Below are 27,156 nucleotides of genomic sequence, written 5' to 3' on the forward strand. Positions count from 1 at the left end.
GTGTTGTAATGTCATTTGCACTGACTGCATAAAAGTATTTTTTTTTATCACAAAATCTGTGGTAATTAGAGATCCTTTATACTATTGGCCAGTTGTTGTTGGCAACGGAAGAGTTTTTTTAACTTCCAAGTTTTCTGAATTATCATGATGATGCAAAGATGCTTAAATATGAAGCTGAAAGCAGGTAAATGGCCATTATGCTGCACAGAAAGCATTTTAGTTTGTAAAGGGGAGGAACATACTGTAAGTAAACAACAAAAACAGTTTGCCATGAGGTCACATTGCTGCAACAAAAGGTCCCAGGATAGAGCGTACATGGATTTTAGCCTTGCTCTGTGTGCTATGTGTCTTTGCAAGTGAAGGATCTTGGCTACTCAGTTGACAGCAACTTTGCCCTAAAAACCTGACCAGACTGATAGCATTGATGCTGACCCATCCTGTGTGCACCAAGGCAGACAGAGAGACAGTAACCAACCACAAAAATGCCCAGACGACAGCGGGAAATCGCCATAATAAAGATAAAGCTGTCTACACAAGCATAGCTAACTCATCTACCAAGCACTCCCCTCACCACATAGTCTCTCATCAGCAACAGACAAGAGCTGAGCATGCTCATCTAGGAACTGAGTCACAAGGCGCAAACATAATAATAAGAGAAAAACACAGTTTAACAGAGGCAGCTGCTTCTATGGATGTGTGTAAAAACCACACAGAATTTCAGCGTTTTAGCAATGACCATTTTTAACCACTGAGATATAGGGTCATAAATCTGTGTGAAGGTACTGTAGTAATCAAAGACTGACAGAACTCTTTCTGTTATAGCTTATTTCTGTCTGAAAACAGTTTACTTGTGTTACTTAGTTACAGCAGACACAACAGCCACCAGAGCCAAATCATAAAACTATAGATTCCTGCACTCTGCTTTCTTCAGTTTCTTTGCAAATGTAACAAAAAAGATCTGATTTTTAAGAGCAGGGCAAGATGTTTTTGGGTCATCCATTCCACGAAAAAATGAGAAAGAAAGCACAGCATCTGGATCGTATTATAGAAGCAGGCTTTTTATATTGTAACTTCCTCTCCTTTGGAAGCACTTACGTCCCTGTCCATTAAGACGGTGTAGAAACTTACTGCAGGGATAAATGGTGTATTTAGCATACTGCTAATCAACAAATACACATTCACCATAAAAACAAATGGCTAAGCCGTAAGCATCTTGCAACTCATTACGATTTGATGTATTCTACTTTTACAATGACATCATATCAGTGCATATAGGCCTTGAAAATGGAAGATGAATTCCAAATCATTATTCCAGTTATTTATGCAAGGCACAACTTTTATGTAGTCAGCTACTTACTTCCAACATATCAATATACATATTCAGTAAACAACACAATGACATACATGCATACATACATGTGCATGTGATGTGAAATGCTCGGTCTTACATGTCCAAAATCCTGAGTGCCATCCAGAATTGTAAGATCATTAGACAGACATTGGTTTGTGTTTATGGCGTGGCATATTTGATTTCAAAAACATCTTGGCTTGAGTAGGACATGCCATTGCTTTCTGAGAAGAATCCTTGTATGCAGTAGATGTTGAATGCTCCAGTTGTGCCAGAGGTGCTAAAGGTAACAGCAGTAGCTCTGGCAGGATCACTTGCTGTCTTTGGTGTGGTTCTTTGGTTTCATAAATCATAACTAAAACTGTGGGTGAAAGTAACCTGAGAAGAAACCTCTATAATGTCAGGATAACAACCAAGGGCAAATCCAAATACAGTCAAGATAAAGTCTGGGAATGTTACAATGTATCAAATAAAACATCCACCTCTCTTGGTTCACCCCTTACAAAAGGCTTCCAACTTAAAAGGGTGAGTGTGGTTATGTGGATGTTTTTTCAAAGGGATTCCAAGCCAAGACTTGTTTGCTTACATTTCATAGAGCCTGACACTGAATCCTCATCTGAAATGTTCTCTCCCGGTGCTGCCGGCACTTTCTGCACAGCAGACACCCAGACCAGGGGACAAGACAAACGACCTCTTCAGCCTGACAGCCCCATACACACCTCCCACCTATAGCACCAGCACAGCCTGTACCAGAATGTGTGTGTGTGTGTGTGTGTGTGTGTGTGCATGCCTCTTGCACACTGCACTGTGGCCAGTGTGGCATGCTCCAACAGGGGCTGCCCGCATTGTGGGAATCCTTTGACGTGATGCTCCAGGCAATGCTTTCAGCAGAAGTGCACAGAGCCGTTTCATTTGATGTACACTGTGGAAAATATTGCATACCTCAGGATAGGAATCTGACGGACAGAATTCCATTGAGTTGTACTTGAGTGAGTGGCTGAGGAGAACTCTGCCTGCAGCAGTACTACACAGGGAGGACTCCTCATTCCATATATCAGAAGACCGTGATATTAAGTTATGCAGGTTAATCACCATCTGTACACATGGAGGCCAAGTAGTAAGACAGATTTTTAGAGATTGTCAGTCAATGGTTTCATGGCAATATAGGAATTAGCTCACCAAGTCGATTTCAAAACCTGATCTAAACCTTTTTTCCAGACACGACCAAGTGCATGAAAACTGCTAGTACATCCAGTAAAACAGCATGAGGGCTTAGTGTGTTTGTGTACTGTTACATTTTGTTAACTGTACATATGAATTAAGAGAACCAGACATCACTGGAATTTTCATTACATTATCAAAATGCAAAAAAGGTCTTGATCGTCTCCAGAGGTTTTGTTATCCAGCTCATGGACCTGAATGACAAACCATACACGGTGCTAGAGCCATGTAAAAAGGAGGTTGAGTTTAGCCGTTTGGCATATCCATCAGGAAGTGCAATATTTGCTCCATGTAGATGTATGTCATTCAACTCAAAAGGTTCCATTCAACGTCAATCCTTTCAACACATTTTCTTCAGCTGCAGAGAGGACACATTGTCAGCGGTTGTTCAGCGGCTTATCAGAGGAAGGTCACTTGGGATGTTGAGTCATTCAGAAAATAACAGGAAGAAACAGGGCACTGCTCCAATAAACAGACCCACTAATTTATTGGTTTTTGTTTATAATTCTCTGGAGATATTTTCATCAGCAGGAGGCTGTTCAAAAGTTTTGGAAAAAATGAACCGGTCATTAAGAGATCTTTTGGGGATTTATACAAACATCTACCAGAGCGCCTCTATTCCATGTTGGCTTCACATACCACCTCTGGTAAAAATAATATAAGAGCATGAAAACCAATGTCTGTGAAAATTCTCTTTTATCAATATACTCTTGCAGTATCAAGTTCAGGAACTGCTTCTTCCAAATGGAATCATGCCCCTTGAGCAGGACATAAATCTGACTAAGAAAGCTGGCAAAACTGAAAGTGAAAAATAAATACTCCCATGTCCACCAGGCACAACATATCAGAAGCTGACCTGTGAGCTCACAGTAGTTGAAACACCACAAATAAAAGGTGCTCAGACTTAATCGCCTCCAAAATTCAAACCAGTCGAAGCATAGGACCATCCATAAGACCAGAGAAACAACAAAAGTTTCCACCAAAGATTCTACAGAGCACTCCGCTCTTGGTTTCCACACACTGTCTGTCCTATTTAAATACCCGTTTGAATTCTGACCAGGCTGATACAGTTGCTGGGATACGTGGACCCAGTGAGATTGGAGTGTGGTGATCCAAATAATCGGTGACTCATAGCTTGTCAGGGCAGCGGTTTGTTTATGCTCCACAAAATTCTGTTCCTTGGCAGGGAGCTCCCAAATTAATGGAGCTTGGATTCACCAACCAGGTGCCAGGATTGGCAGGCCTGACTGGGGGGAGACACACACACAGAACATTCAAGGATCCATATGCCGGGGAAACAGGCTTTGATTTGTAGCTGTACATTATATAGTACATAAAAATTACATGCTAAAGTTTAGGGGGACCACTTATTTTCTCAGCATGAGCAGATACAAACAGATACAAGAAGACATATCAATGCATTGACTCCCCATACAAATGTATATACCGTAGTTTTATGGGCTCATGCAAGGAGACCGCTTCAAAATGAACAGTTTTAAGATGTTAGGAAGAGCTACCACTTAAATATAACAATCTCTCTATGGCCTATATGTCCTGCTTTACAACACCGGCTGTCAAAGCAGAAGTCCTCTCAGAGTCATTTTTTGTGGGTCAAGCAGGTAAGATCAAGGGAGCAAACAAACTGAAGCTAACTACATTTAATCACTGTTGAACTTGTTAAAGTCTGCTTCAGGTATGTAAAGTACCTATACCTTATGTAATGACATATGACAATGTTCAGAGGTGATGGGTTCACTATTTGACAAGAATGTCTCTGATATTCTCGTCATTCACATTATACAAGGATAGAAAGGAAGTTTATTGTCACATGCATATAGTTACTGGATGTAAGAAATGCAGTGAAATTATGTCTGGTGTCAGCCTATTTGTGCATTAATGGGGGTAGTGCAGTAGAAGAGGGGTTTAGTAGATTAAGTGGCAAGGGCTGCATAAGAAAGGTGGGGGAGGATTGGGATTGGGTGGGGGCACCAACAAGGAGCACCCAAGAGCAACAAGGGCAAGGAAAAACTCCCTTACTAAGGAAGAAACCTTGGGCAGATCCACGGCTCAAGGGGCTAACCCAACTGCCAGGGGTCTTGGTGTGTGTTGGGGGGATGACAGGGGAGATGGGATAGTGTGCTGTGTGTTGGAGTGCAATATGTGTGTTGGAGAAGCTTCCTCATGAGACAATGTGCTGTGTATGTAGGGGAGAGGGGGGGGGCAGTGTACTGCAAGTATGGTGAAGGGACTTACTATTGCAAGCAGAGTACTGTGTGTATGATGTATGTGAGTGATGACAGTGCAGATGTGTGTGTGGGCGGGAGGGGAGTGGAGCAGTGACTGTGTGTGTGTGTGTGTGTGTGTAGTGTGTGTGTGGGTAGGTGGGGGCAGTTTGCTGTAAGTATGTAGAGGATATGTGTTGGAGAAGATCCTGAAGACAATGTGCTGTGTATGTAGGGAGGGGGGGGCAGTGTGCAGCAAGTATGTAGAGGACCTGGCAGATTGACCACAGACAAAAGCAGATGTCACATAAATCTGCTATCCTACAGCTCCTCATTAGCATTTCACTTGTGTCTTGTACACACTGAATGCAATTGCATAACCTCAGAACTAAAATAATTTAGCTTTACAGTAACTGCCATTTAAACGCCAAATCAAAAGCTCATTATTATCCAGGAAGTGGGGAGACAACCACAAAAAAAGACCAATGGCGAGTGCACTGGGGCATTATCTGAGGTCATTGTTCAATTTCCCTGAGCTGAAGAGAGTCCACAATCCTGGAGGGGAAAACAAGAATGTGACGTGATGGCAAGAAAATCCATGACAACATTTAGGGAACAGGATGCAACTCTTGGTGTTATTGGTTCACAGCCTGCCAAGGGATCCCACAGGGGAAATTCCACAGTCCAAATGTCCACAACGATAAAGAGCACAGAGCGTGATAACATGACCAGCCATGTTTCTACCAACACTGGGCCATTTCCCTATCTACCATGTATTAAGAAGGTTCAGACCTTCAGAAAACTGAAATATTACTTAAGTACTGAAATATTCTGACCCTTTACTCAGTACTTGAATCTCCTTCTGTAGTAGGCTAATTATAGCCTTGGGTAGGACACGCTTTGCACACCTAGAGCTAGGATGTTCTGCTTCTCCTCTGCAGAGCCTCTCAAGCTCTGTAAGGTTGGATGGGTACTGTCGGTGGACCATGCTGGGTCAAAGACATTCAGAGAGTTGCCTTTAAAACTACCCACATGTTGTCTTGTTCTGTGTGCTTGGAGTCATCATCCTGTTGGAAGGTAAACCTTCAGCCCAGTATGAGATCCTGAGTGCTCTGAACCAGGTTTTACTTATGAATCGAAAATCAGTGAAAACTAGTCACTGTCAGTGAAAATCGCCATTACCATGCATCATCATTGGGATGGAATTGCACAGGCAGCAAATGGTGCCTGTTTTTCTCTGAGACCTGTGTAGTCTAAACAGTAGATAGAGGCACAGATGAAATCTACAAACCCTGAGGTTTAAAGGCCTTACTTGTCTTCATCCTGTCTTAGCAACATCTATTGTTTCTCATAAAAGTGGCATTGGTCCAAATTGACTCACACCTTTCAAAATTGAGCTTATTAGATGAGCTAGCTTTGGTTTATGTGTCTAAACTTCTTTCCTGATAGTGTTGGCACTGATTTTCAGCCTGGAAGGTACAATATAAAAATAGGTTCACACTTGTAACAAGCCCCACTCTGTGTGCAAACCTGGTGTTGAAACCACAATGTTCTTCAACTGAAATGAATCAGGTGATTGTTGTGCTAAGTGGATTTTTTTAAAAGATGGTATAATTTCTCCCTTTTTTCATTTTTCAAGATCACCCCCATGTCCATTTTTACAGCTGTGGGATGCAGGTCCCCAACACCACTGTTCATTCCATAGGGAATACCAGTATCTCAGCACAAGGGAAAGAATCCAAGTGTTTGGATTGGATGTTTCCAACCAGGTCTAGTTCAGTTTAAGAGTATTAGCTGCCGTCAAAATCTGATGCAATCTCTGACACAAGCCAATGCTTGAAAGCTAACAAAGGCCTCTGCTCTGGGAAATGCATTTCCTTTGTCAAGCAACCACCCACTGTCACATGCCTGCGGCTCTTGAGAGATGATCGTGGGGATTCAAGTGTCCATCCAACATGTGCCTGCCTATGACAGTGTGTTAGGTCTCAGTAAGAGTAAATGCTGCCATATACGCAGAGTCCTCAAAAATGCTCCTCAAAACATGCATCAGACATATGGAGAGTTTGTTCACAGGCATGCACTGTGCAGCTTCTTGATTCCAGCCCAGGAACAATGTTGGACTGGCAAGACAAACCCCTCGCAAACGGTAGTGATACAGGAAGAGAGGGGGCATGAGTGTTTCTTTCAGCAGCTATCTGGGCCCGAATCTCCCTGTGCAAATTAGTAAAGCTTTAGGGATTTCTCTGGCTTTGCATTCCACAATACCACAGAGAATGAACGCCTGACAAAGCCTGACTCCAGCAAATTCCACACAATGGTGCTTCTCTTTCCCTCCCTGACTCACTGTATTTGGACTGGCTACTTTGGGAATAAGAACAGTTTTACCCACCAAAAAAAAAAAGGTTCAGTGAAGACAATACAGATGACAAGACAGGAATGATGACCGTTTGACCTCGGGCAGTTAAATAGACCCCTTCTTTTTAGTCCCATCCCTAAAGGGGCTGTAAATTTGGCCACAAACCAAGGGCCACTTACATGGTAAAAACACTCCACTCGACTGTTAAATGCCCCCTCCAAAGGGAAGCTCTCACCCGCCCTGGATCTGCTGATCACGTGACCAGTCCTTCAGTAGTCCAAACCCAATAACCTTACTGTGGAGAGGCACGTGGGAGATGGACCCCCTTTTCACCTCAAGCACATACATAAAGCACCATGACAGGGGTCAACTTACTTAAGGCAACTAATTCTAAACAAGCACAACACATTGATTTTGAGGTATGGAAGGGCACATGCTGTCTAGCACATTGATGACCATAAAGGGCATGGACTATTGTTCAACACGGTGGCTTTATGTTTAATTATGTTGTGGGGCAGTCGTGTCCTACTGGTTAGGGCTTCGGGCTTGTAACCGAAGGGTTGCTGGTTCGATGCCCGACATCGCACTGCTCTCAATGCCCGATCCATGGCTGAAGTTGAGCAAGGCTCCCGACCAAAGCAGGCAGTTCACTGCTCCGGGTTAGTGTGTGCTTCACCTCACTGTGTTTTTACTGTGTGCTGTGGGTTTTCACTAAGTGGTTGAGCACTGCAAAAGAGTATATATTATCTGATGTCTTTTTATACACCTGATCTTACTGAATTTACTTTATCCTTGTGGTTTTGTAATGGTAGAAAAACAGTTCCATTTGAATACTGTCAGAGGCATGCACACTAGAACAGCAAAGACATCATACACCTGATCTTGTGAACTTTATGCAGAATGGTAGAAAAACAGTTCCATTTCATCCTTCTTAGGAAATCCCAGGCCCAGAGTACCATTACAAAGGGAAAGGGTGATTTATCGCTATGCTTCGAGGACAACCCTCAGAGGCAACAGCTGAAAAAATGAATGGTGGCAAGCAAGCAGGACGAAGGAGGGAGGAAAAAAACCCTCACCCACGTTAACATGAAAAAAGCCATGCAGTGCAGCCCTCCATATCACCAGATGTAAAGAACACAGAGGTTGCTTAAGTGCAGGACTACCCATTTCATGCAGGGACAACAGGAAATTGCAATATAATCAGACACTCTAGTTGTGCACCATAAATGTTATTCTATAAAGATCTTAGATAAATCCAAGCATGATGCCAATCTGTTTGACATTTTGCAGAGAAAAGACTATCAAAATATTAAAATAAATATTATCAAATTGTGGATCTGGACAGGCAGAATCCATCAGCTGCTGCTTGTTTTTTTTTTATTGCTCTTTTGAAATGATGAACTGTGATGTGCACCATGTCAAGTTTGCCGAGCATTCCTAAACAACAGGGATGACAGACTGATGAGAGAGAGAGAGGCCCTCTGTTAATGTAGAATCTCTAACTGTCATCTCAAGTCCCATGGAATGAATCACCATTATGGAGGTTCAACTCCAATTTCCGAAAAATGGCTTTCAAATGGACAACATGAAAAACTCTGATTTACCAAATGGATGCACCAGCTTAATGCAGTTGACAGAACATTATTTTAGTCATTGTGTCCTTTGGACCAATTAATTCAGAAATAAGGACATGCACATACATGTCACAATAGTGCATACTACAAATGAAACTTTTTTGACTACTTGCTTTACCTCTACAGGTGTTTTGTCCTCATAAAGAATCTGAAACACCAGAATAAAAACCTCCATGAACATTCACGACGGCCAGTTTGGGACACAAAGAGGCAACTTCAGGGGAACAGGGCAAGTACCCAAGCGCATGCATGTGTGTTTATTTGTTTATTTGTTGGCATAGAGAAATATTATTGTAGCACTCAAAGAGTGTTTACAAAAGACCACTGTTGTGCTCAGCAGAGTACTGTCATTAGTGAACCCAACAGAAGCATCATGCTGGTCTGGTGCCATACTGAACCAAGAGGAGCTGCCAAAGAAGAATGAACTCCGAGTGTCACAAGATGTTGTAGTTAAATCTAATGGCATACAGTAAGAACAGCTTAATCTTAATCTCTTCTGCTCTGGGGCATGTGTTCTAGTCATAAAATCACACCCCCCTCAAGTGCCTTGAAGCATGTCTTGAAGGACAGCTTTATGCAGAGACTATTAAAAACATTAAACATAAATATCACATACAAAAAGGTGTGTGACATCATTTAACCCTATCATCATATAATGGAAGATGTTACAAAGTATAACTCATTCTGATTTTCAAATTAATTGCTGGGTCTCAATGCAGCAACTGTTGCTGTGGGACTTCAAAGGAATAAGGGAAGGCACTGAGGTGAATAGCAAAATAAATAAAGCACTTCCAGCAAATGTGTTTGTAGTACATCTGTGTGTTCAGTACCTATATAATAATTATAAATCTGGCCTGCAGGTTTTAGCAGTGAGAAGACTGTAGTGTACAGAGAAACAGTAACGTTGAGCGCCTGTGAAATCTGGGAATGAATCTTTTCCTCTGGCATTGTAACTGCGTTATGATCTTATGAGTTGAGCTGTAAAGCAGCCTGCTCTGATTATTCACAGTAAAGACTCCATTCCAATAACGGTAGAAGATGTCCATTCTAAAGTGCAATTCATAATTAAACTTAATTTAACATTAATTGAGGCTTATTAACACTGATGTTCATTTAATTAATGGCTTGTTAGCAGATATAACTTTATGTAACACAAACATGCTTAATTTCAAATAATCCACATTTATGTTGTGTATGTTGGCTTTGGTATATAATTTGGTCATCTTTCTAGATTAGGGTCAGCGTAACTCTGAGCACCCTATTCATCTCAGCATAGATGATGTCTACTCAGCAATCAGTGTAATGACCTTCATGAGACCATCAAAGATCTTTGACTTGCATCAGTGTTTTGCACTTAAACAAACAAAAGTTATCAAATTTCACAGGGACCTGGGAAATCTCCTCTTTGAAAATATAAACTACTGTTTGCACTGATGAAGCAGAACAAAACAGCCCAACTTTGAGATAACTGATGTGGAAATGGGATTTTGGATATTTTCCCAAAGCACATTCCCAGGACAGGAACTAGTGTCCTAGCTACTTCATGTGAATATGAACATGTTCAGAACAATGTGCCAAAAATATGTGGGTTATGTTCACAACAACATTGGAGAAAATATGTGCATGATTTGTTTTAAGAGCTTCAGTCACAAATTATATTGATTTATCAAATACATATAGAATATGAGCCAAAGAAAGGCATATTACCCACACTGTGTCCAGGGAGATCATAACTGAGATACAGTACAGTCCTATCATAAGACCCATAGATCTGAACACAATTGACGTGCAATACTGCATCAGTTCACTAAGAACAGTCCAGGATATGATACTGACATGACCCACTTCTTGATATCTTGCTGAGCACCGAATGCCACAGAGAAAAACAACACAGCCACGAGTGTCTCTGCAGTGACTGCTCATTCCCAGGCTCTCAAACGGAGTGGCCCGCGAAGTGCTTTGATCTGAACACCAACCCGCCAACATAAATGGACACACTGTTGTTCAGGCCAAAGCTAGGCCTCAAGGGTCAAGCCAGCCAGTCATCTGGCACTAACCTTGCAGGCTCTTGCGCCACCAGTCTTTCATAACTCGGGAACACAGGCCAAGCCATGATGATCATCAAGCACTAAACGGCTCTGAGGAACAGAGGATGGGAGAGTGTGTGTGTGTGTGTGTGTGTGCTGGGGGGCACACCGTGTTGAGCGAGGGTGGGAGGGATAGTTACATTTAGACAAAAACCTTTTGGACCACTCGGCAACGCGTGACTGCACTTGAGTGATGAGGAATTTCCATCTCAAATGGGAGACGCCTGTCAGCACGGGTCGACAAGGGAGAGCCACACCACATTTTCGAACCAGATTTCAGGAGCTGATCACACACAGGGACCCTATTCCACTCCTTCTGCTCTGACGCTCTCTGTAAGCTAAAGCAGACACTCGGCACAGGGCCTGTGAACAGTCAAGAACATGCTACATCACTGCCTTGGCCAACTGCATAAGGAGAACCCCATAGACAAGCAGTTGGAGTTGTTTCTACATTAAATTACAAAGAGCCCAGTGACAGTTATGTAATTTTACACATTCCTCTTAATGGACACATTTATTTGACCTCAGAGGCACTGTCTGACCCAATCTGACCACTGCTCTACCAAGCCAAATGCAATCTGCACGCCAAACAGATGTGACCCCGGGCCCACACATTCCACATCCATCAACACATTGCTGCGCATTATAAAAACATAAAGCAGCAAATGTATTGCCACCCCATCCTGCATAAGTGTCTCCATTTTAGGAGAGAACAGGGCGGTGCACAAGATTTACAGAAGAATAATTAAAAGGGGGGTGAACAAAGAACAGACATGGAATCGTGTCCAAACAAGACCACAGAGGTCTGTGAAGAAGGGGAAGGCTGATTCCACAGGTGGCAGTTTCCAAAAACGACCCTTTGCGTGCGGACAGAGCTTTGAGGGACAGAATGCGCTCACTCCCCTCCAGTCCACACAGACCTCCAGTGGAGTCCCAAATGCCACTCCACCACAGGCCTTGAGAGAGGGATGACCAGAAGGGAAAACAAGACGATGCCAGATCTCCAAACAATCATCTGGTTTCCCTCTGCTCTGGGCCGTCAGACCCGTGGTGCTGTTTTCAGAGCTGGAGGCTTGCCTACAGATGTTCGAGGAGGCTAATAGGGAATGTTGCACAGCCCTCGTTAGGAACTGACTCGTTCCTTTGTGCCATGACGTGGAGCTGAATAGAGACCACTGTTTGCACAGAAGTATACAGGGCCGGGAAGTGAACGCATGTAGCAATCACATGGGTCTATTAAAACCAGAAGGGGGGACACGGCACAAATTTCTGGCTCCTTATTCAGTCTCCATCTCTCGCCGCTATGTGCCGACTCTGACTGAAACTTCACACAAGGGAGTTCCTGTTCACAAGGTGTCGGGAAGCTTCTGAAGTGGCACTAATCTTGTAAGCTGCCTGGGTCAAACGCCATCCCTCAGTGCAAGTCTACGCTGACCTGAGTGCCAATTCATGGCAATCAAGCTGATTCCTCTCTTTGTCTCCCCTCTGATCCATGGTCATCCAATACAAATGGTCAAATGGCTTTTTCTATGATTCATGTTACATAACTGTGCTGCTTGCAGCACCCCTGAAAAAAAAGTTCTCATTCATGGCATGTAATGACACACAAGTCAGCTGAGCGTGGCAGGGTAGGCCTACAGAATCAAATCTATTGTTCAGTGGCAAGTAGGCTGCAAACCAAGCCCACAGACGTTTGTAGTCTTTTTTTGTAAAGTTTTTTTTGTTGTTTGTTCAATTGATTGTTTCTTGATTCCTCGACCAAGGTCGCTGACCACACTGATATTCATATTATAGGCCTGCGGCTATTGTATTTCACACCAAGTTCACATGCGGTGAACTGCATATTTCATCGACCTCTATTAACATGACAGCCTGCAGTTAAGCTCTCTGAGGGATATTAAATAACTTTCGGATAGCGAGACGGACAGCTGCTGCTACACGTTCCAGTTATGCCAGACAATAATGCTGGTCTTATCGTGGGAGGAAACCAACCTGCATTTCATTGGTGTTTCCACATAACATATCACGGTGACAACAGAGTAAATAAGGTATCCAAACAATCCCCTACTTGCACTCAGTCATCATGTAGGTTACTACAATTGAGGTTTTAGCCTTCAACTTGATGTCGACAATGTCAGTTCTGTAGCCTTCCACAAAATCTCAAGAGACTAAACGTTGTGTGGCCTTCCATCAATACAACAAAGACTAGTGGAATTTAAGACATCGTTAGGGTAGCCAGATGCATTATATTATAGCCTAATGCATTATAGGCTATAAGAACCATCGGGCACCAAAAGCCTAAACAGCTTCATGGAGACGGAAACAATCATAATGCTCTATCAACTTTGTAGCTGTTACTTCCCAATTTATCCACTTTCTCGATCTAGCCTACATGTTGGTAGCCTACAATAAACTGCTATTGAAAACTTTACTGCTAATTAAGAAGTCACCGGGTTAAATCAAAGCAACCACTTCGTTAAATGCATGTGTAAAATAGGACAAAAGACCATATTTGAACTTTATCAGTGCGTCTCTGTAAAGTGCAGAGGACAAAGCGGTAGACCGTCCGTCCCACCCCTGCTACTTTCCCATAGAGTCGAGTAGGCTACTTACAGGATGGTGGTCTGAGGAGACACGGCAGGTACAGTTTCCAGATTTAAATGCATACATCTAACGGTAGTGCGAAAACATAAACAGCGGCTTGGGCAAGAGGAGACGACGTGAGGACCACAAAAGACCAAGAAAAGTCCAACCGCCGCTAAAAACGGGGGTAAATTTCGGCCAGTCCACATCGCCATTGCAAGCGAGTCAGCCGTGCTGAGAACTCACCGCTTGCTACCCCTCTCGCCGACTAACTAACATCAGTTATTCTAAAGCTTTGGAATTCGGCAGTCACCATACGCTCCCTCCGGATAGCAAAAAGTAGGGCAGTGTTACAGATGATGTGAGACGGGTAGAAGCCAATCAGGAACTCCTTTGACAAACATTAAGACCCAAAGCCCATCCTACCATCTATCACAGATCATAAAAATTGTTTTGGTCTGTTGCTTCATGGATGGGTCGTGCAAACATGGCTCGAAAACAAACGTAAGAAAGCAACAGTTGAGTTCATGACGCTTAATTTGTTTGCAACCTAGTAATACATTTAAAGTTAAGGTTTCATGTTTTGGAATCTAGTAATACATTAGTACCTACAGAAAAGTAGCCTATAGGCCTAGTAAAAGAATAGAGTAGGCCTAATAGGTAGCCTAAGTTATGTCTTCCTCAAACTAGTCTTCACACTCAAATGAAAAGTTTCTTTGCAGTGAAACTCTTAACAATGTGGTTTAGTACAAAGACTCCTCAACTTATTGTAGCCTAGCTTTGGCCAGCCTGTTAACATCTTAAGATTTCTTGAAAAAAATAACTGCACTGCAACTTCAAGTGTCAAAACTGCTGTTTTGGAGGATTTTGCAGTTCACATGGAAAAGATGCAACATGACAAAACTGAATCGCACTAGCCTACATTACCACACAAGGGGTTTATTCTATTAATAAACCTCAAACTCATAGCACTGCTCTGCACTTTACTGCAAAAATGCAATATTTTGGACGTGGAGATTTTATTGTACTGCAATATGCTAGACAAACTGCAGTATAACGATTTGTTTTGTCCCATAACTGTAATTTTGTTAATGTAAGGGAAAGACATAGATCTGTTTTATTATTTGTCTGTGGAAAGTAAGCTACATTCATTGCAGTTGCTGTTACTTCCCTTGTTCAGAATATGTTAGACAGAGCCAAGTAATGCTCTTGGAACCTTCATGATAGTCTGTCAAAATAATTTCACTATTTAGTGTCCCTGTGTGTCTTGCATGTTCCCCCAGGAGGCCTACACTCTTCTAGCGCTCCGGTGGTACCATGCTGCCCCCCTGCTGAAGCTGAGTTGGAACTGCACTACAAACATGATTGCTCTGAGTAGATGTGCTGCTAGCCCTATGTGCTGGCCTCGGTCCCCTATTTACTTTTTGACAAGGTACCAAACTGAGGCCACACTACACTGGCTTTGTCAGCGTTGATTGAGGATCCATTGGAATTATCTCATTACTTAAACAGCACTGTGCAAAAGTCTAGGGCAAGGGTCAGGTAGCTCGCGAGCTATACCATGCAGCTCCCCACCTGTTTTGGTAAACCTGATAAAATTCCTATCAAATCAAATTCACAATCTACAAAGACAGTCAGAAGGTAAAGGAATTGAAAGGAGCATTAAAACTCATGCAAAACTTATTCAGCTGTTTTGGGTGAAGATCAGCTATGTGAATACATGCTACTATTAATAGCCTATAAAACATTTGTAACTCTCGGCCATGTTCATTTAGTCAAAGTAGCTCTTGAAAGAAAAAAGGTTGGCGACCCCTGTCTTACTTATTTTGCTTTAGAAATGACGTAAGGACCATATAGGCTATTTAATTAAATCATACTAGAAATTACAGGAGATATGTACAGTTTTAAAGAACACAAAAATATAGTTTTTATTCAGGTTTTAGTACAATTTCAGTCTTTGGTCACCATTGAATTTGTTTTAGCAGTGTTGTAATGACCAATCTTGCAGCTGTTGACAGAACCCCCAACCAGGCCAGTGACACTCAGGAACAGTCTGGTGACAACTGGAGAGACAGTTGACAGCTCGGAAAGACGGCAACCGGGGCAGGGAGGGTTAGCACCCTAACCTGTGTCTCCCGTGAGGGAGAAGCCCAATTCTGCTACGAAAAAGCCTTCTGAGATATACCCCCAGGGGAGCCCGAGAGGGGGGGAGAATGAGAGCCCCACCCGGACAGACCACACGGCATCGACACATGGCAATGGAAACTCGATTACGAATGCACAATGCATCTGCGGAAAAGTGTGTAAGAACTCACGTGGCCTCAAGATACATCTTGCCAGGATGAAATGTAGGGACCAGGGGAACATACTGCAACGCACAGGACCTGGTCCCGGCCAGGAAGCACCCCACAGTGCCCAGCCCCTCCAAGCAGTTCAGCCTCTGAACCCCTGCAGGTCATTCCATCAGAAGCAGATCAAGTGGCCTTCATCTAACAGCCAGGCAACATGGGCACAGTTTGATACAGACGTAAGCCAGATTTTGGAAACCACCGCCAATGGAGAAGTGGACAGACTCCTCGAGACTATGACATCCATCATAGTTAGCTACGCAGCAGAGAGGTTTGGCCTCAGTGAGAGCAAGAACCCCAGGACCAAATTCACACTGAACCGCCGGGCGACTCAGATACACAAACTGCGCCATGAACGGAGCCTCAAGAAGCAGTACAAGGTGGCAGGTGAAGAGGAGAAACAACCCTTGGCAGAGCTGCGCAATATTCTGAGGAAAAAGCTCATGACGCTGCGACGTGCAGAAGGGCACCGAAGACGAAGAAAGGAGAGAGCAAGGAAGCGTGCTGCGTTCATCTCCAACCCCTTCACCTTCACTAAGAAGCTGCCTGACAAACGGAGTGGCAACCTCAGGTGCTCAATGGCAGAGGCAAACACCTTTCTGCACAACACCCTCAGTGACCCAGAGAGAGACCAGGAGCTTGGACCACAGAGGACCCTCATTAGCCCGCAAGCACCAACAGTGGAGTTTGTGATGAGGGAGCCCAGCTGAGCTGAAATACAGGAGGTTGTGAAGGGAGCCAGATCAGCATCAGCCCCAGGCCCCAGCAGTGTTCCATACACTGTGTACAAACGCTGTCCACAACTACTGCGACATCTGCGGAAGCTGTTGAGGGTGATTTGGCGCAGGGGACAAGTGGCAGGCCAATGGAGATGTGCAGAGGGTGTGTGGATCCCGAAGGAAGAGGACTCAAAGGACATCAGTCAGTTTAGGACGATCTCGTTGCTAAGCGTCTTGTCACGACGACTAACTGAGTTCCTTCTGAAGAACAGTTATATTGACACCTCTGTTCAGAAGGGTGGGATTCCTGGAGTGCCTGGATGCCTGGAACATACAGGAGTGGTAACGCAACTCATCAGAGAGGCTTGTGAAGGGAAAGGAGACTTGACCATACTGTGGCTGGACCTGGCCAATGCGTACGGCTCCATACCTCACAAGCTTGTTGAAGTTGCCCTGCTGCAACATCACGTTCCCAAAAAAGTCATAGAACTTATCCTGGATTATTACAGCAACTTCAGGCTAAGAGTCACCGCCGGATCGGGCACATCGGACTGGCATCGACTTGAGAAGGGCATAATAACAGGCTGCACAATCTCAGTCATCCTGTTCGCACTCGCCATGAACATGATCGTCAAGTCAGCAGAGGTGGAGTGCAGGGGACCCCTGACAAAATCTGGAGTACGCCAGCCCCCTATAAGAGCGTTCATGGACGACCTGACTGTCACCACCACATCTGTCCCGGGCTGCAGATGGATTCTGCAAGGGCTAGAGAAGCTCATCACATGGGCAAGGATGAGCTTTAAGCCAGTAAAATCAAGATGTCTGGTGCTCAAGAAGGGAAAGGTGACAGACAGGTACCCCTGCTCTCTGGCTGGAGCCACCATCCCGTCCATTACCGAACAGCCAGTCAAGAGTCTTGGAAAGTTCTTTGATTGCAGCAAGGAGCTTGAGGGCTGGTTGAGATGCGTCGACAGATCTGGCTTGCCAGGGAGATTCAAGGCCTGGATTTACCAGCATTCCATCCTGCCCCGCATCCTGTGGCCTCTGCTAGTATACGCAGTACCCATTACAACTGTAGAGGCCATGGAGAGAAAGATCAGCAGCCACTTACGAAGATGGCTTGGCCTACCCCGAAGTCTGAGCAGTGCTGCCCTGTACGGCAGTAGCAACACCTTGAAGCTTCCATTCAGTGGACTCACTGAAGAGTTCATGGTGACTAGAACTCGAGAAGCCCTGCAGTACAGGGAATCCAGGGATGAAAAGGTGGCATCGGCTGGCATCCAGGTGCGAACAGGCCGGAAATGGAGGGCAGTCGAGGCTCTGGAAGTGGCAGAGTCGCGACTGAGGCAGAAGGTACTGGTGGGGTCCATAGCCTCAGGACGCGCAGGTATTGGCTATTTCCTATCAACCAGGGTGGACAAGGCCCAGGGAAAACAGCGGCAACATCTCATCCAGCAGGAAGTGCGGGCAGGCGTGGAGGAAGAACGAGCCAGCAGGATGGTGGGTATGGGACAACAGGGAGCTTGGACTAAATGGGAGAATGTTCTGCAGCAGGAAGATCACCTGGCCCAACATCTGGAGAGCAGACTCCCTTAACATCAGGTTCCTAGTCCAAGCTGTTTATGATGTCCTGCCCAGTCCATCCAACCTCCATGTCTGGGGCAAAGCAGAGACACCATCCTGCCTCCAGTGTCCAGGAAGGGGATCCCTGGAACACCTCTTCAGTAGCTGCCCTAAAGCCCTTGGAGAGAGGCGCTACCGCTGGCGCCACGACCAGGTGCTGAAGGCGGTTGCTGAGAGTATAGCCAAGGCCATTTCTACCACCAAGAACCACAGCAAGCCTCAGTCAATCAGATTCCACAGAGCTGGAGAGAAGCCCACTATCCAAGCGAGGGCCAGGTCAGGTCTCCTCACTACCGCCACAGACTGGCAGCTAGAAGTGGACCTGGGCAAACAGCTGAAGATCCCAGCAAGAATAACAACAACACGGCTCCGACCAGATATGATCATTGTTTCTGATTCCACCAAACAATTGATCATTCTGGAACTGACAGTGCCCTGGGAAGAACGCATGGAGGAGGCTAATGAGCGGAAGCGTGCCAAGGACCAGGAGCTGGTGGAGGAGTGTAGGAGCCAAGGCTGGAGGACTTACTGTGAATCCCTAGAGGTGGGATGCCGAGGATTTGCAGGGCGGTCCCTCTGCAAAGTCCTCACCATGCTGGGCCCCACCGGTGAGGCAAAGAGGATGGCCATCAGATCTGCAACTGAAGCCGCAGAAAGAGCCACAAGATGGCTTTGGATCAAGAGGGCTGATCCGTGGAACTCCGGTCGGGTCGCCTGGGCGAGGGTGTCTGATGTTGAATGACCCGAAACACCCAGTGACCCCAGGTTACATCACTAATGATGTGTCCCAGCGCATCAGCAAGATGTATCTTTCAAAAAATAAAAATAAAAAATTATTCAGGTTTTTAGTACAATTTCAGTCTTTGGTCACCATTGAATTTGTTTTAGCAGTGTTGTAATGACCAATCTTGCAGCTGTTGACAGAACCCCCAACCAGGCCACGGAGAACCATAGATATTCTAATATTATATTATAATATCTATGGGCAGAACCACCATTGTGTCCTCAAACAGAACCTTTTTTGTGGTTCCTGTAAATTTCCTAGTATGGGGTTAGTTTTGTTGCACACACAAATGTGCATACACATTTCTTATTCCATTTCTCAGATAAAGTAGCGATGGAAATAGTCTTTGGAAGGTTTCTATGGAACTGTGGAATCTCTGATGTGTCCATAAGATCATAAGACCATCCATAAGATAAGAGTGGACAAACATCAACATAGCAAACTTGTGGCAACACAATATTTCTTTATTCAGAGTAAGATGTGTCAACATCCAGCATGACAAAAATTGTACAAATTTCACAATTTAAAAATGAAATATCACAGCAACTTGTGATCTCACACATTTATAGCAAAATTAAAATGTCAACAAATCCATGCTGTGTAGTACAAAAATAAATTAAACTTCAGTTCCACGGAGAGCACAATAGTTTATACAAAATCCTGTCTTGTTAATGAGTACTTAAATTAACCTCCAAATGAACAAGTTAGAATAAATAAACTCTGATGAATTCACAATAATTTATATGAAATTTCAGCATTCTAATATGTGATACCTTTTTGTGTTCCCTATGTAAATAGTCACAGATATCTTTTTTAAATTTGATATTATGTACCAACAGTAGATGAGCAGCAGGTTTGTGCTTAAAATCCCTTTCCATTGTACTGATGATAATTAAAAAACTGATACTAGCTATTACTCTACTGAAAGCATTACTATATTGGCAAAAAGCTTCAGACACAATGCTGTGGAGGAAGGCATATGCAGCTATGGAGGATGGAGTCCTAAAAGAGGACATAAAGTACAATACATGAGATCAGGTGAACGACAAGCACCTTTGCATTAGCTCTCGAAAAAGGCAAATTTTTAACATGGTCGCTAACAACTAATAGCACAACAGAAATTGGGGAGGGGGCGCCCACAGACCTAGAACTGCATCACCCCAAAGATTAACTACAGAGTGTGTTTAAGATTTTAGTCTACTGGCAAATAAAAAGAGATTTTCCATCTTTAATACCTTTTCATTGATTATTTGACCATTTTGTACAGTGATTAGATATAAAGTGCAGTTGGGGATATTCAATAATCATATAACATACCAAAATGAAATTATATAATTGTCATCTAATTGATAATATTACTGTTATCAGTATCGGCGTTATTTTGATTGGAAATCCCTGTAGTCTCCCTCCATGATACTGTTGATACTCCTTGCAGTTTTTTTTTCTTCCAATCGCGTGCCAAGAGACACATGGAAATTGCACAGCGCCGCTTATTAGGATATATCTTTAGGACAAGTGCAAATAGTCTACTGGCACATAAGTGGGGACAATGACCCTGTAAGTCCCGCTCTCATTCTCTACATATATATTCTTTACAAAAACCTTGTGTCTCGATTTAGGCTCTCAAGTACTGCTTAAGTTTCTGTAAAAACATCAAAACATGGAAACGAAGGTGTCCCTGTGCAAAATTGTACATAAAAGAAAGAGGAACTCAGAAAGAACAATTTACCTCTCACCTTTTAAACTGAATGTTTGTATCCCTCCCTTTTCTAAAACATTTTTTGTATTAAAAGATTTATATAAAAATTAATATTTTACATATAGTAAAAAGATTTATCAGTTCTCCCACTATGTTTACAAACAAGAAATTGCATATACCCAAACTGTTTTCCATGTAGATTGCATCCCATATCTATAAACATGTGATTTAATATTGCTGAGACGCTGCCCGATTCTAACTACTACTGCCATTTTGAAAATTAAACATAAGTAAAAGTTCATGCTAGGATGATGCTTGGAGTCTAAATTGCCATCACCTTGTTGCTGATTGAGTGATAATGGCTATCTACTAAAGCAAAATAAAGATGTTTTTTTCTACTGAAGAGAATAGTCCTTACTAGATAATGGGATTTTCACCATTGGGTTTCCGTGTCATGATGTTTACAATAAAACTGTAACATTCATACATCAAGTCAGTTTCTTTTCGATGCTCATTTCCAACATCTTTTTGAAGTGCCCCCACTCGCCGCCACCAAATTTATATATTTTTTTTAACAAAAGACAAAAGAGTTTTCAAGCATTGTTAAAAAATAAAGCAATTTACAACCAAGTCTTGCTTGGACACATACACACAAAAATCTCATTGAAAATTCCATTAAATCATCGGATGAGGAGAAACAAATTTAAAAAGTAGCTACCTCCTTGTATGTCCTCAGTGATATATAGATATATTTTAATTTTCATCATCAAGGTCAAGGTAACCTCCTCAGCTTATGCCACTCTGTCAGCTAGCATTAAAAAGTACCTATGTCTGATATGATTTGCCTTACTGTTCCGAAATATACACTAAAAATGTGCATACATGAGCGGCTAAAAACATTACATCACACTATGTTAGCTCATATGAAAACGTACAAAATGTGAATGTTTTTTTGTTTTTTTTTGTTCAAAAACTAGTCTGCCAGTAACTATTATCATTGAAAGCAAGACAAGAAAGAAAAAAATATGATGTTTTGAAAGCATAACACTTATCTTTTCTTTTAAAAGAACTGAAATGAATATTTAACACTGTCTGGTAAAATTACAGCAACAAACCATGAGGCATCCTGTTTGACTTTTTTGTTGTTTTTCTTTTGTTTTGTTTTGTTAGTGTCTTTTCCTCAACTTTTTTATGAGAACATGCCTTCCACTTGATGGGTGGCTACACTTGTATTCCTTGTACCGCTTGCTTGATATTTTCCAACAGGGCTTTATTTTCTGGACTCTGGTATTGATCTTGATTTGTGTACATATCTGTCAGTGTTGTCACATACGCATCAAAGTTTTGCTCGCTGATTGGCTCCTGTGAAGTATTGAGAAAAATGGACAAAGGTAAATGAGATTTGTAGAAATACAAAACAACTCCATATTAAACAAAACTGTAATCATGAGGTATATATTTTTAAATCTATTATCAGAGGGTAAATGGAGTCACTTACTCTAATGACAATAAAAAAAATTATGGCACAAGTGGCACAAATTTTTTCAATTAAATGGGGTTAAAATTAAATCATCATTTAAATGTGTAACTTTTTTTTGTGTTTTCTGATAAAACTGGAAAAAATGTCTTATGCCATTATTTTAAGAAGGTGATGATTCAACTTCAAACAACATGCAATGAAACTGACCCTAAGAATGGTTATCCAACACTGAAGGTCACTTTCAAAACAGAACAAAACACACCATAACTTTCTGCCATACTGTATCAATTTGTGTAAATATACTGAGAAAAAAGTAACTATCCTTACACAAGAATGGTTCTTTAGTCATTAATCAGCAACGACTATACAAACACATAATGACAGAAGAAAGCAGTGCCGCTTAGGCACCCCACTGGCCAGCAGTGACCCTGATTAATTGTAAGTTCATTAGCATTAGCATTTGCTAGTACATTAGAGTTACATTAGTTTTGAGATTTGAGAGTTTGAGATAGTGATTGTTCCATTCTGTGGAGTGGTGGTTTCCATTTCATATAGATACATATGCATCTGAGTGGATCCCTTCCACTCATAACAAAGAGTTGGTGACTCAAGAGTGATATAATGATGTTATAACCTACCCATACCACCCAAAAATTGTTGAAGATTGTCAATTGTGAAGTAAAAATAATTTGAAACAAGCTTTTTCCATCAGAACATGTTTGGATGAATGAAAATGAGGTTAATATAACAGGATCAACCAGAGGAAAATGAAAATGATATCAGTTGATCTGTGATTATATGTGACAAAAAATATTTGCTGCCCAAACTCCAAGCCTTACATGTTTAGCATGTGTAAGACATCTTGAGCATGGTCAGTTTTAGAAGATTTTAAAATTTTTTTTTTTTTCTAAAAGTAATAACCTTGAATGCCATACAGAACTAATAATTCTAACATTGTTTGATGGTTAGAGCATCATTCTGGCCTTCTGACATCATTTTAACATAAAAACAGATCACAACAAGCAAAAAGTCAATTTAGATCTGAGTAATGATTCTTAATAACATACAGTATAATGTCTTCATGTGCACATGCCCCAGAAAACAGTCTCAGAAACCAGAGGGCCAAGCCCACTAGTATGTGTTTACATTTGAGCAGGGGACAGGAGGATTGAGAATAAGAAAATAAGAATACAAGAGATGACAGTTAGATGATGTGAAAATTAGATGTTGAAAATTGTTCTCTTACTCTCTGGTGCAACTGTAAGCAGCTGTTATTTCTAATGGGTGCCTCTTTGTGTTGCAGCGGTTTCTAGGGGGGAAAGGTGTAAAACAAGAGTTCTATTAGCCTGCTGTGTCAAAACATAATTCACATTTTGAAAAAGGGGTTGGCCATTTATTATGCATTTCCAAATAGAATTCGGAGCAGCTCATTGTACCTTCTTTATACCCTTGTAATGATAGCCATTGAGGGTAAAATGTGGAACTGATCCCAAATCATTTGTCAAAGGCATAAAGCAACCAGTACATGTTAAGGGGCTTTCAATATAGTCTTTCGTACATGTCAACACTAGGGGGCAATGTTGCACAACAAACATATTGTGGCAAAAAGCAGTATGCAAGTTCACAAATCACTTTTAAATAAAATCGGCAAGACAGAGAGGAGATAAAGATGTGTATGAATGTATTGTGAGACCTAATATTGAATCCAGCTCTGGAACTGCTATTGTTAAATTGGGATCAAGCAAAGTTAGAAGATAACTTGAAGTTTGATATTTTTGTGAAGAAAGTCATTCAAAGATCCTGGGTCTTCAAAGACCTGCAGTTCTTATTTTGTTGAGGTTATTGAAAATAGATGAGGATACAATTGCATGGGACATCTGCTCATGCCAATCAAGATGAATATGTTAGAGGGATGTATCGTTAGAAACTGAACCAGTGACAGCAAACACTCAAACACACATTTTATCTATCTTATAATGAACACAAACTTTTATTTTGAATTCAATGATTATCAAGGAAAATGGTGTATAGAAACTATACATTATTTAAATGAACTGAGAGGAAATACACACTATCCCTCTTTACACATACATCCTATTGCCATGTCCATATGTATGTAAATTATGCTTTAAACATTTAAAATACTTAAAATATGACTCATTCTACATGTGAAGTAAATAAAAGGAATGTTTTATGGAAAAAAGCTGTTTTATTAATGCCCTGTAAACTCCTACATTAAGTAAGTTAACATTTTGAAACATTACATAAAATGGCATGTGTTTTGCCAATAATTGAATCTAATAATGTCAGTAAATGACTTTTCCTATTTTGCACTGCCTTTTCTTTCTACAGTTAATAATTTCATGGCCATGAACAAAATGATGAAGAGAAGAGGAAATATTTCATTGGCAAGTTAGAGGGAATATTACTGCAAAACAAAAACGGTGTGGGGTCAGGAAAGTTTGGATCTAATGTTAATCAGCAAATTCATAAAAATGCTTAATTTACAGTCACACATGCAGAGCTAAACCTGCATGGTGAGTCTAGAGGACCTGATTTGAAAAGAAAAGTGTCAGTCATGACGGTGACTAATTGGACAGATCTCAGCTTTGGTACAGCAGTTTTCATAAGCTGAAACTGGATCTGATCACAGCTGTGGATCAGTCCTTTCCTATCAGCATCTCTTCACCATATTGTGTGATTTGACGCTAAGGTAACATTCTAAATCTCTCTCCTCCAGCTTCCTAAATTGCTTTGCTGAAAACCGATTTCCGCATGCAACTAGGGCCCTGGGTACTGTACTAGTGATTAAGCATCAAATTATCGAAAAATAAAGGAATTCCTAAATAACAAGCCATGTGCTGTTTTTGTTATAAACTTGCCCGCTTTGCGCTCTTTGTTGGTGGCCCTTACCATATCAGGGAGCTGGATATTAGCTAAACTGTTAATCAGTGACTGGCTCAGGTTGGCCAGCTCATGCAGGAGAGATTCATTTTGCTGTTCAATCACCTTGTTTTCTTCCTCTATCGACTTCAGATTAGTCTCCATTGTGGTAATCTAGAAAGGGGAGGCCAGATCATGAGAAAGTGGTTACCTATTTGGAAAAATGCATCTGCTGCTCATATACCACCTGGCTAGCTCCATCTCGGGCTGCACAAGTGAGAACAACAACCAAGCAAAGGACACACACACACCAAGCTCCAAAATGCTAGCTGATACACACTGCCAAGTCAGCATTAATGCCTGGTACAAATGCATCCAAATGGGTTGTAGTTTAACTCTACCAAAGAGAAGGCAGACTTGGAGAAGTGTACTGCTGAGCAGACACAAGAGACGTCTGGTCTGTCTAGTTTTAACTACTTCTCCTCTGTGCTTGGCTGGCTCCGGCTGGCATATCTAAGGAGCTCTTGTGAGTCATTGATTTGCCTCTGTCTCACAGCGCACTGAACTGATATCAAAACTGTTACGCTGTGTGCGTGGACCACAGATGGTTTCTCAGGCACAGATACACATAGAGCATGCACACACACACACACACACACAAACACATTGAGATGCACAGACAAAAAGACACTTGCTGTCTCAACTCAGCTTCATTCCATTTCAAACGTCTTTGAGAAACAATGTGTGTGTATGTGTGTGTATGTGTGTGTGTTTGGGGGGGGGTGGTTTGCTCTAGGGGGTGCCATGTGAGGCTCTAGTTTTTTGTCAGTGCTCACTCAAAGTGTTGCTGTACAGCACCACAGGGACACTCCACAGTCCCTCGGTTACAGAGGGGGAGCATGATAGAGTCTGCATTATAATTAGGAATGCCCCACTTTACCATACCTAGAGCAGAAGCTAGCTTCAGAGCAGGTTGAAAATGTACCTACTGAATTAACAATAGCTATGCAAAATCCCACATTAGCCTCTCCTTCGATGGCAACCCCATCTTGCCATGTGTATAGACATGTATTAGAATGCAGGAACTCCTGACTTCATTTAACATTGTTTTGTGTAAGAGTTAAAGGGGGCTACTAACACACTAAAAGTATAGTAAAAGGTTCATGTATCAATGCTAACCTGACAACAGCTAGTACACAAACACAAAAAAACATTCTATCAATGCCACTGGTCATATCTGTGGAGTAGGGCTGTTACATATCCTCATAATGAACAAAATATCCTTCAGTAATATTTTACAAACAGTGATTGATAGTTGATTAAACCTCTCAGAATTAACTGAAAATTAGAAAAAAAAAAATAACCCATTCAGACCAACAGACATTTGATGAATGGTTGGCACAAACAAAACATATGTTTCCATATCAATTTTAAAAGGTTTTCATTATTCAATTCTAAAGTGAGAGATGGGAAAGCATTTTCATATATTCATTAAAAGCTTCAAGCAACCACTTGCAAACTCTCTCCCATTCCCAAGTTACAGAGTGGCAGTGCCTTTACCTGTGTTCGGAGTTTGATCATATCTGCCTCCACCTGTGAATTAGATTCACTTAAATCTTTGATTTCTTCATCCAGCTGTTTTATCTCTTCATCATTCTCTAGTCCTACAACAAAAACACACAAGAAAACAAACAATGCACAGTTAAAAATGGCCCCTTCAAATGAAACAGTGGAACTGAAGTTGTTATGACATGTAATATGACATTTTGAATGGTTAAAGGATTGTGAATTGTTCTGTTGATGTTAATGATTCTCTTGGCACTTTGTCTTCATCAGTGATTGAGATACCTATGAATACACAGTAGCTACTCATGAGCACATGCAATCATACATCTCCCTCTGCAATCATAGGCACTAGTTTACTAATCATGCATGACTATCAACAACCCTTTTCAACTTGTATTGGACTGGTGTATTTAATGTTAGAATAGCCTTATAGCACCTTGTCCATTTCTCCCTTTGAGGGGTGAGAATAGCCCCCTAAAAGATGGCTAGCCTAGATGGTAGACTTGTAAGCTCCCATAAGGGCTAATTATGAGCCTGATTGCAAGCCAGTGATGATAACCAAGCAATCAGGGCTCCATTGTTTTGGACTGACTAACTGTTCCA

The 27,156-nt window shown here is 42.0% G+C and overlaps 3 protein-coding genes across 10 annotated transcripts in view; 1 reads left to right on the forward strand and 2 right to left on the reverse strand.

Annotated features, from left to right (window-relative positions):
* The window catches only part of LOC125283974 (peroxidasin), a 54,656-nt gene extending 40,919 nt beyond the window's left edge, over window positions 1-13,737 (reverse strand). For 2 of the 4 annotated variants that reach the window (XM_048227587.1, XM_048227586.1), the window contains exon 1: window positions 13,482-13,737. In XM_048227587.1, the coding sequence (XP_048083544.1) occupies window positions 13,482-13,666 (185 nt within the window). In that variant the 5' untranslated portion in view covers window positions 13,667-13,737. Of the gene's footprint in view, window positions 1-1,416; window positions 2,048-13,481 lie in introns of those variants that run through there. The other 2 variants (XM_048227588.1, XM_048227589.1) reach the window with 2 other exon arrangements.
* Window positions 13,738-16,035: 2,298 nt separating this feature from the next.
* On the forward strand, window positions 16,036-18,883 carry LOC125312372. Its single transcript, XM_048270880.1, is given in 2 exon segments — window positions 16,036-18,069; window positions 18,071-18,883. Coding segments are annotated over 2 exon segments (2,847 nt in total).
* Window positions 18,884-19,368: 485 nt separating this feature from the next.
* The window catches only part of myt1lb (myelin transcription factor 1-like, b), a 91,384-nt gene continuing 83,596 nt past the window's right edge, over window positions 19,369-27,156 (reverse strand). For 4 of the 5 annotated variants that reach the window (XM_048227578.1, XM_048227577.1, XM_048227575.1 and 1 more), the window contains 4 exons: window positions 26,548-26,651; window positions 25,018-25,161; window positions 23,351-23,413; window positions 19,369-21,986 (listed from right to left, as the gene is read on the reverse strand). In XM_048227578.1, coding sequence (XP_048083535.1) covers window positions 21,846-21,986; window positions 23,351-23,413; window positions 25,018-25,161; window positions 26,548-26,651 — 452 coding nt within the window. In that variant the 3' untranslated portion in view covers window positions 19,369-21,845. The remainder of the gene's footprint in view (window positions 21,987-23,350; window positions 23,414-25,017; window positions 25,162-26,547; window positions 26,652-27,156) is intronic. The other variant, XM_048227576.1, reaches the window with a different exon arrangement.

This window comes from Alosa alosa, chromosome 19 (genome assembly GCF_017589495.1).
Source record: "Alosa alosa isolate M-15738 ecotype Scorff River chromosome 19, AALO_Geno_1.1, whole genome shotgun sequence".
Taxonomy (NCBI): Eukaryota; Metazoa; Chordata; class Actinopteri; order Clupeiformes; family Clupeidae; genus Alosa; species Alosa alosa.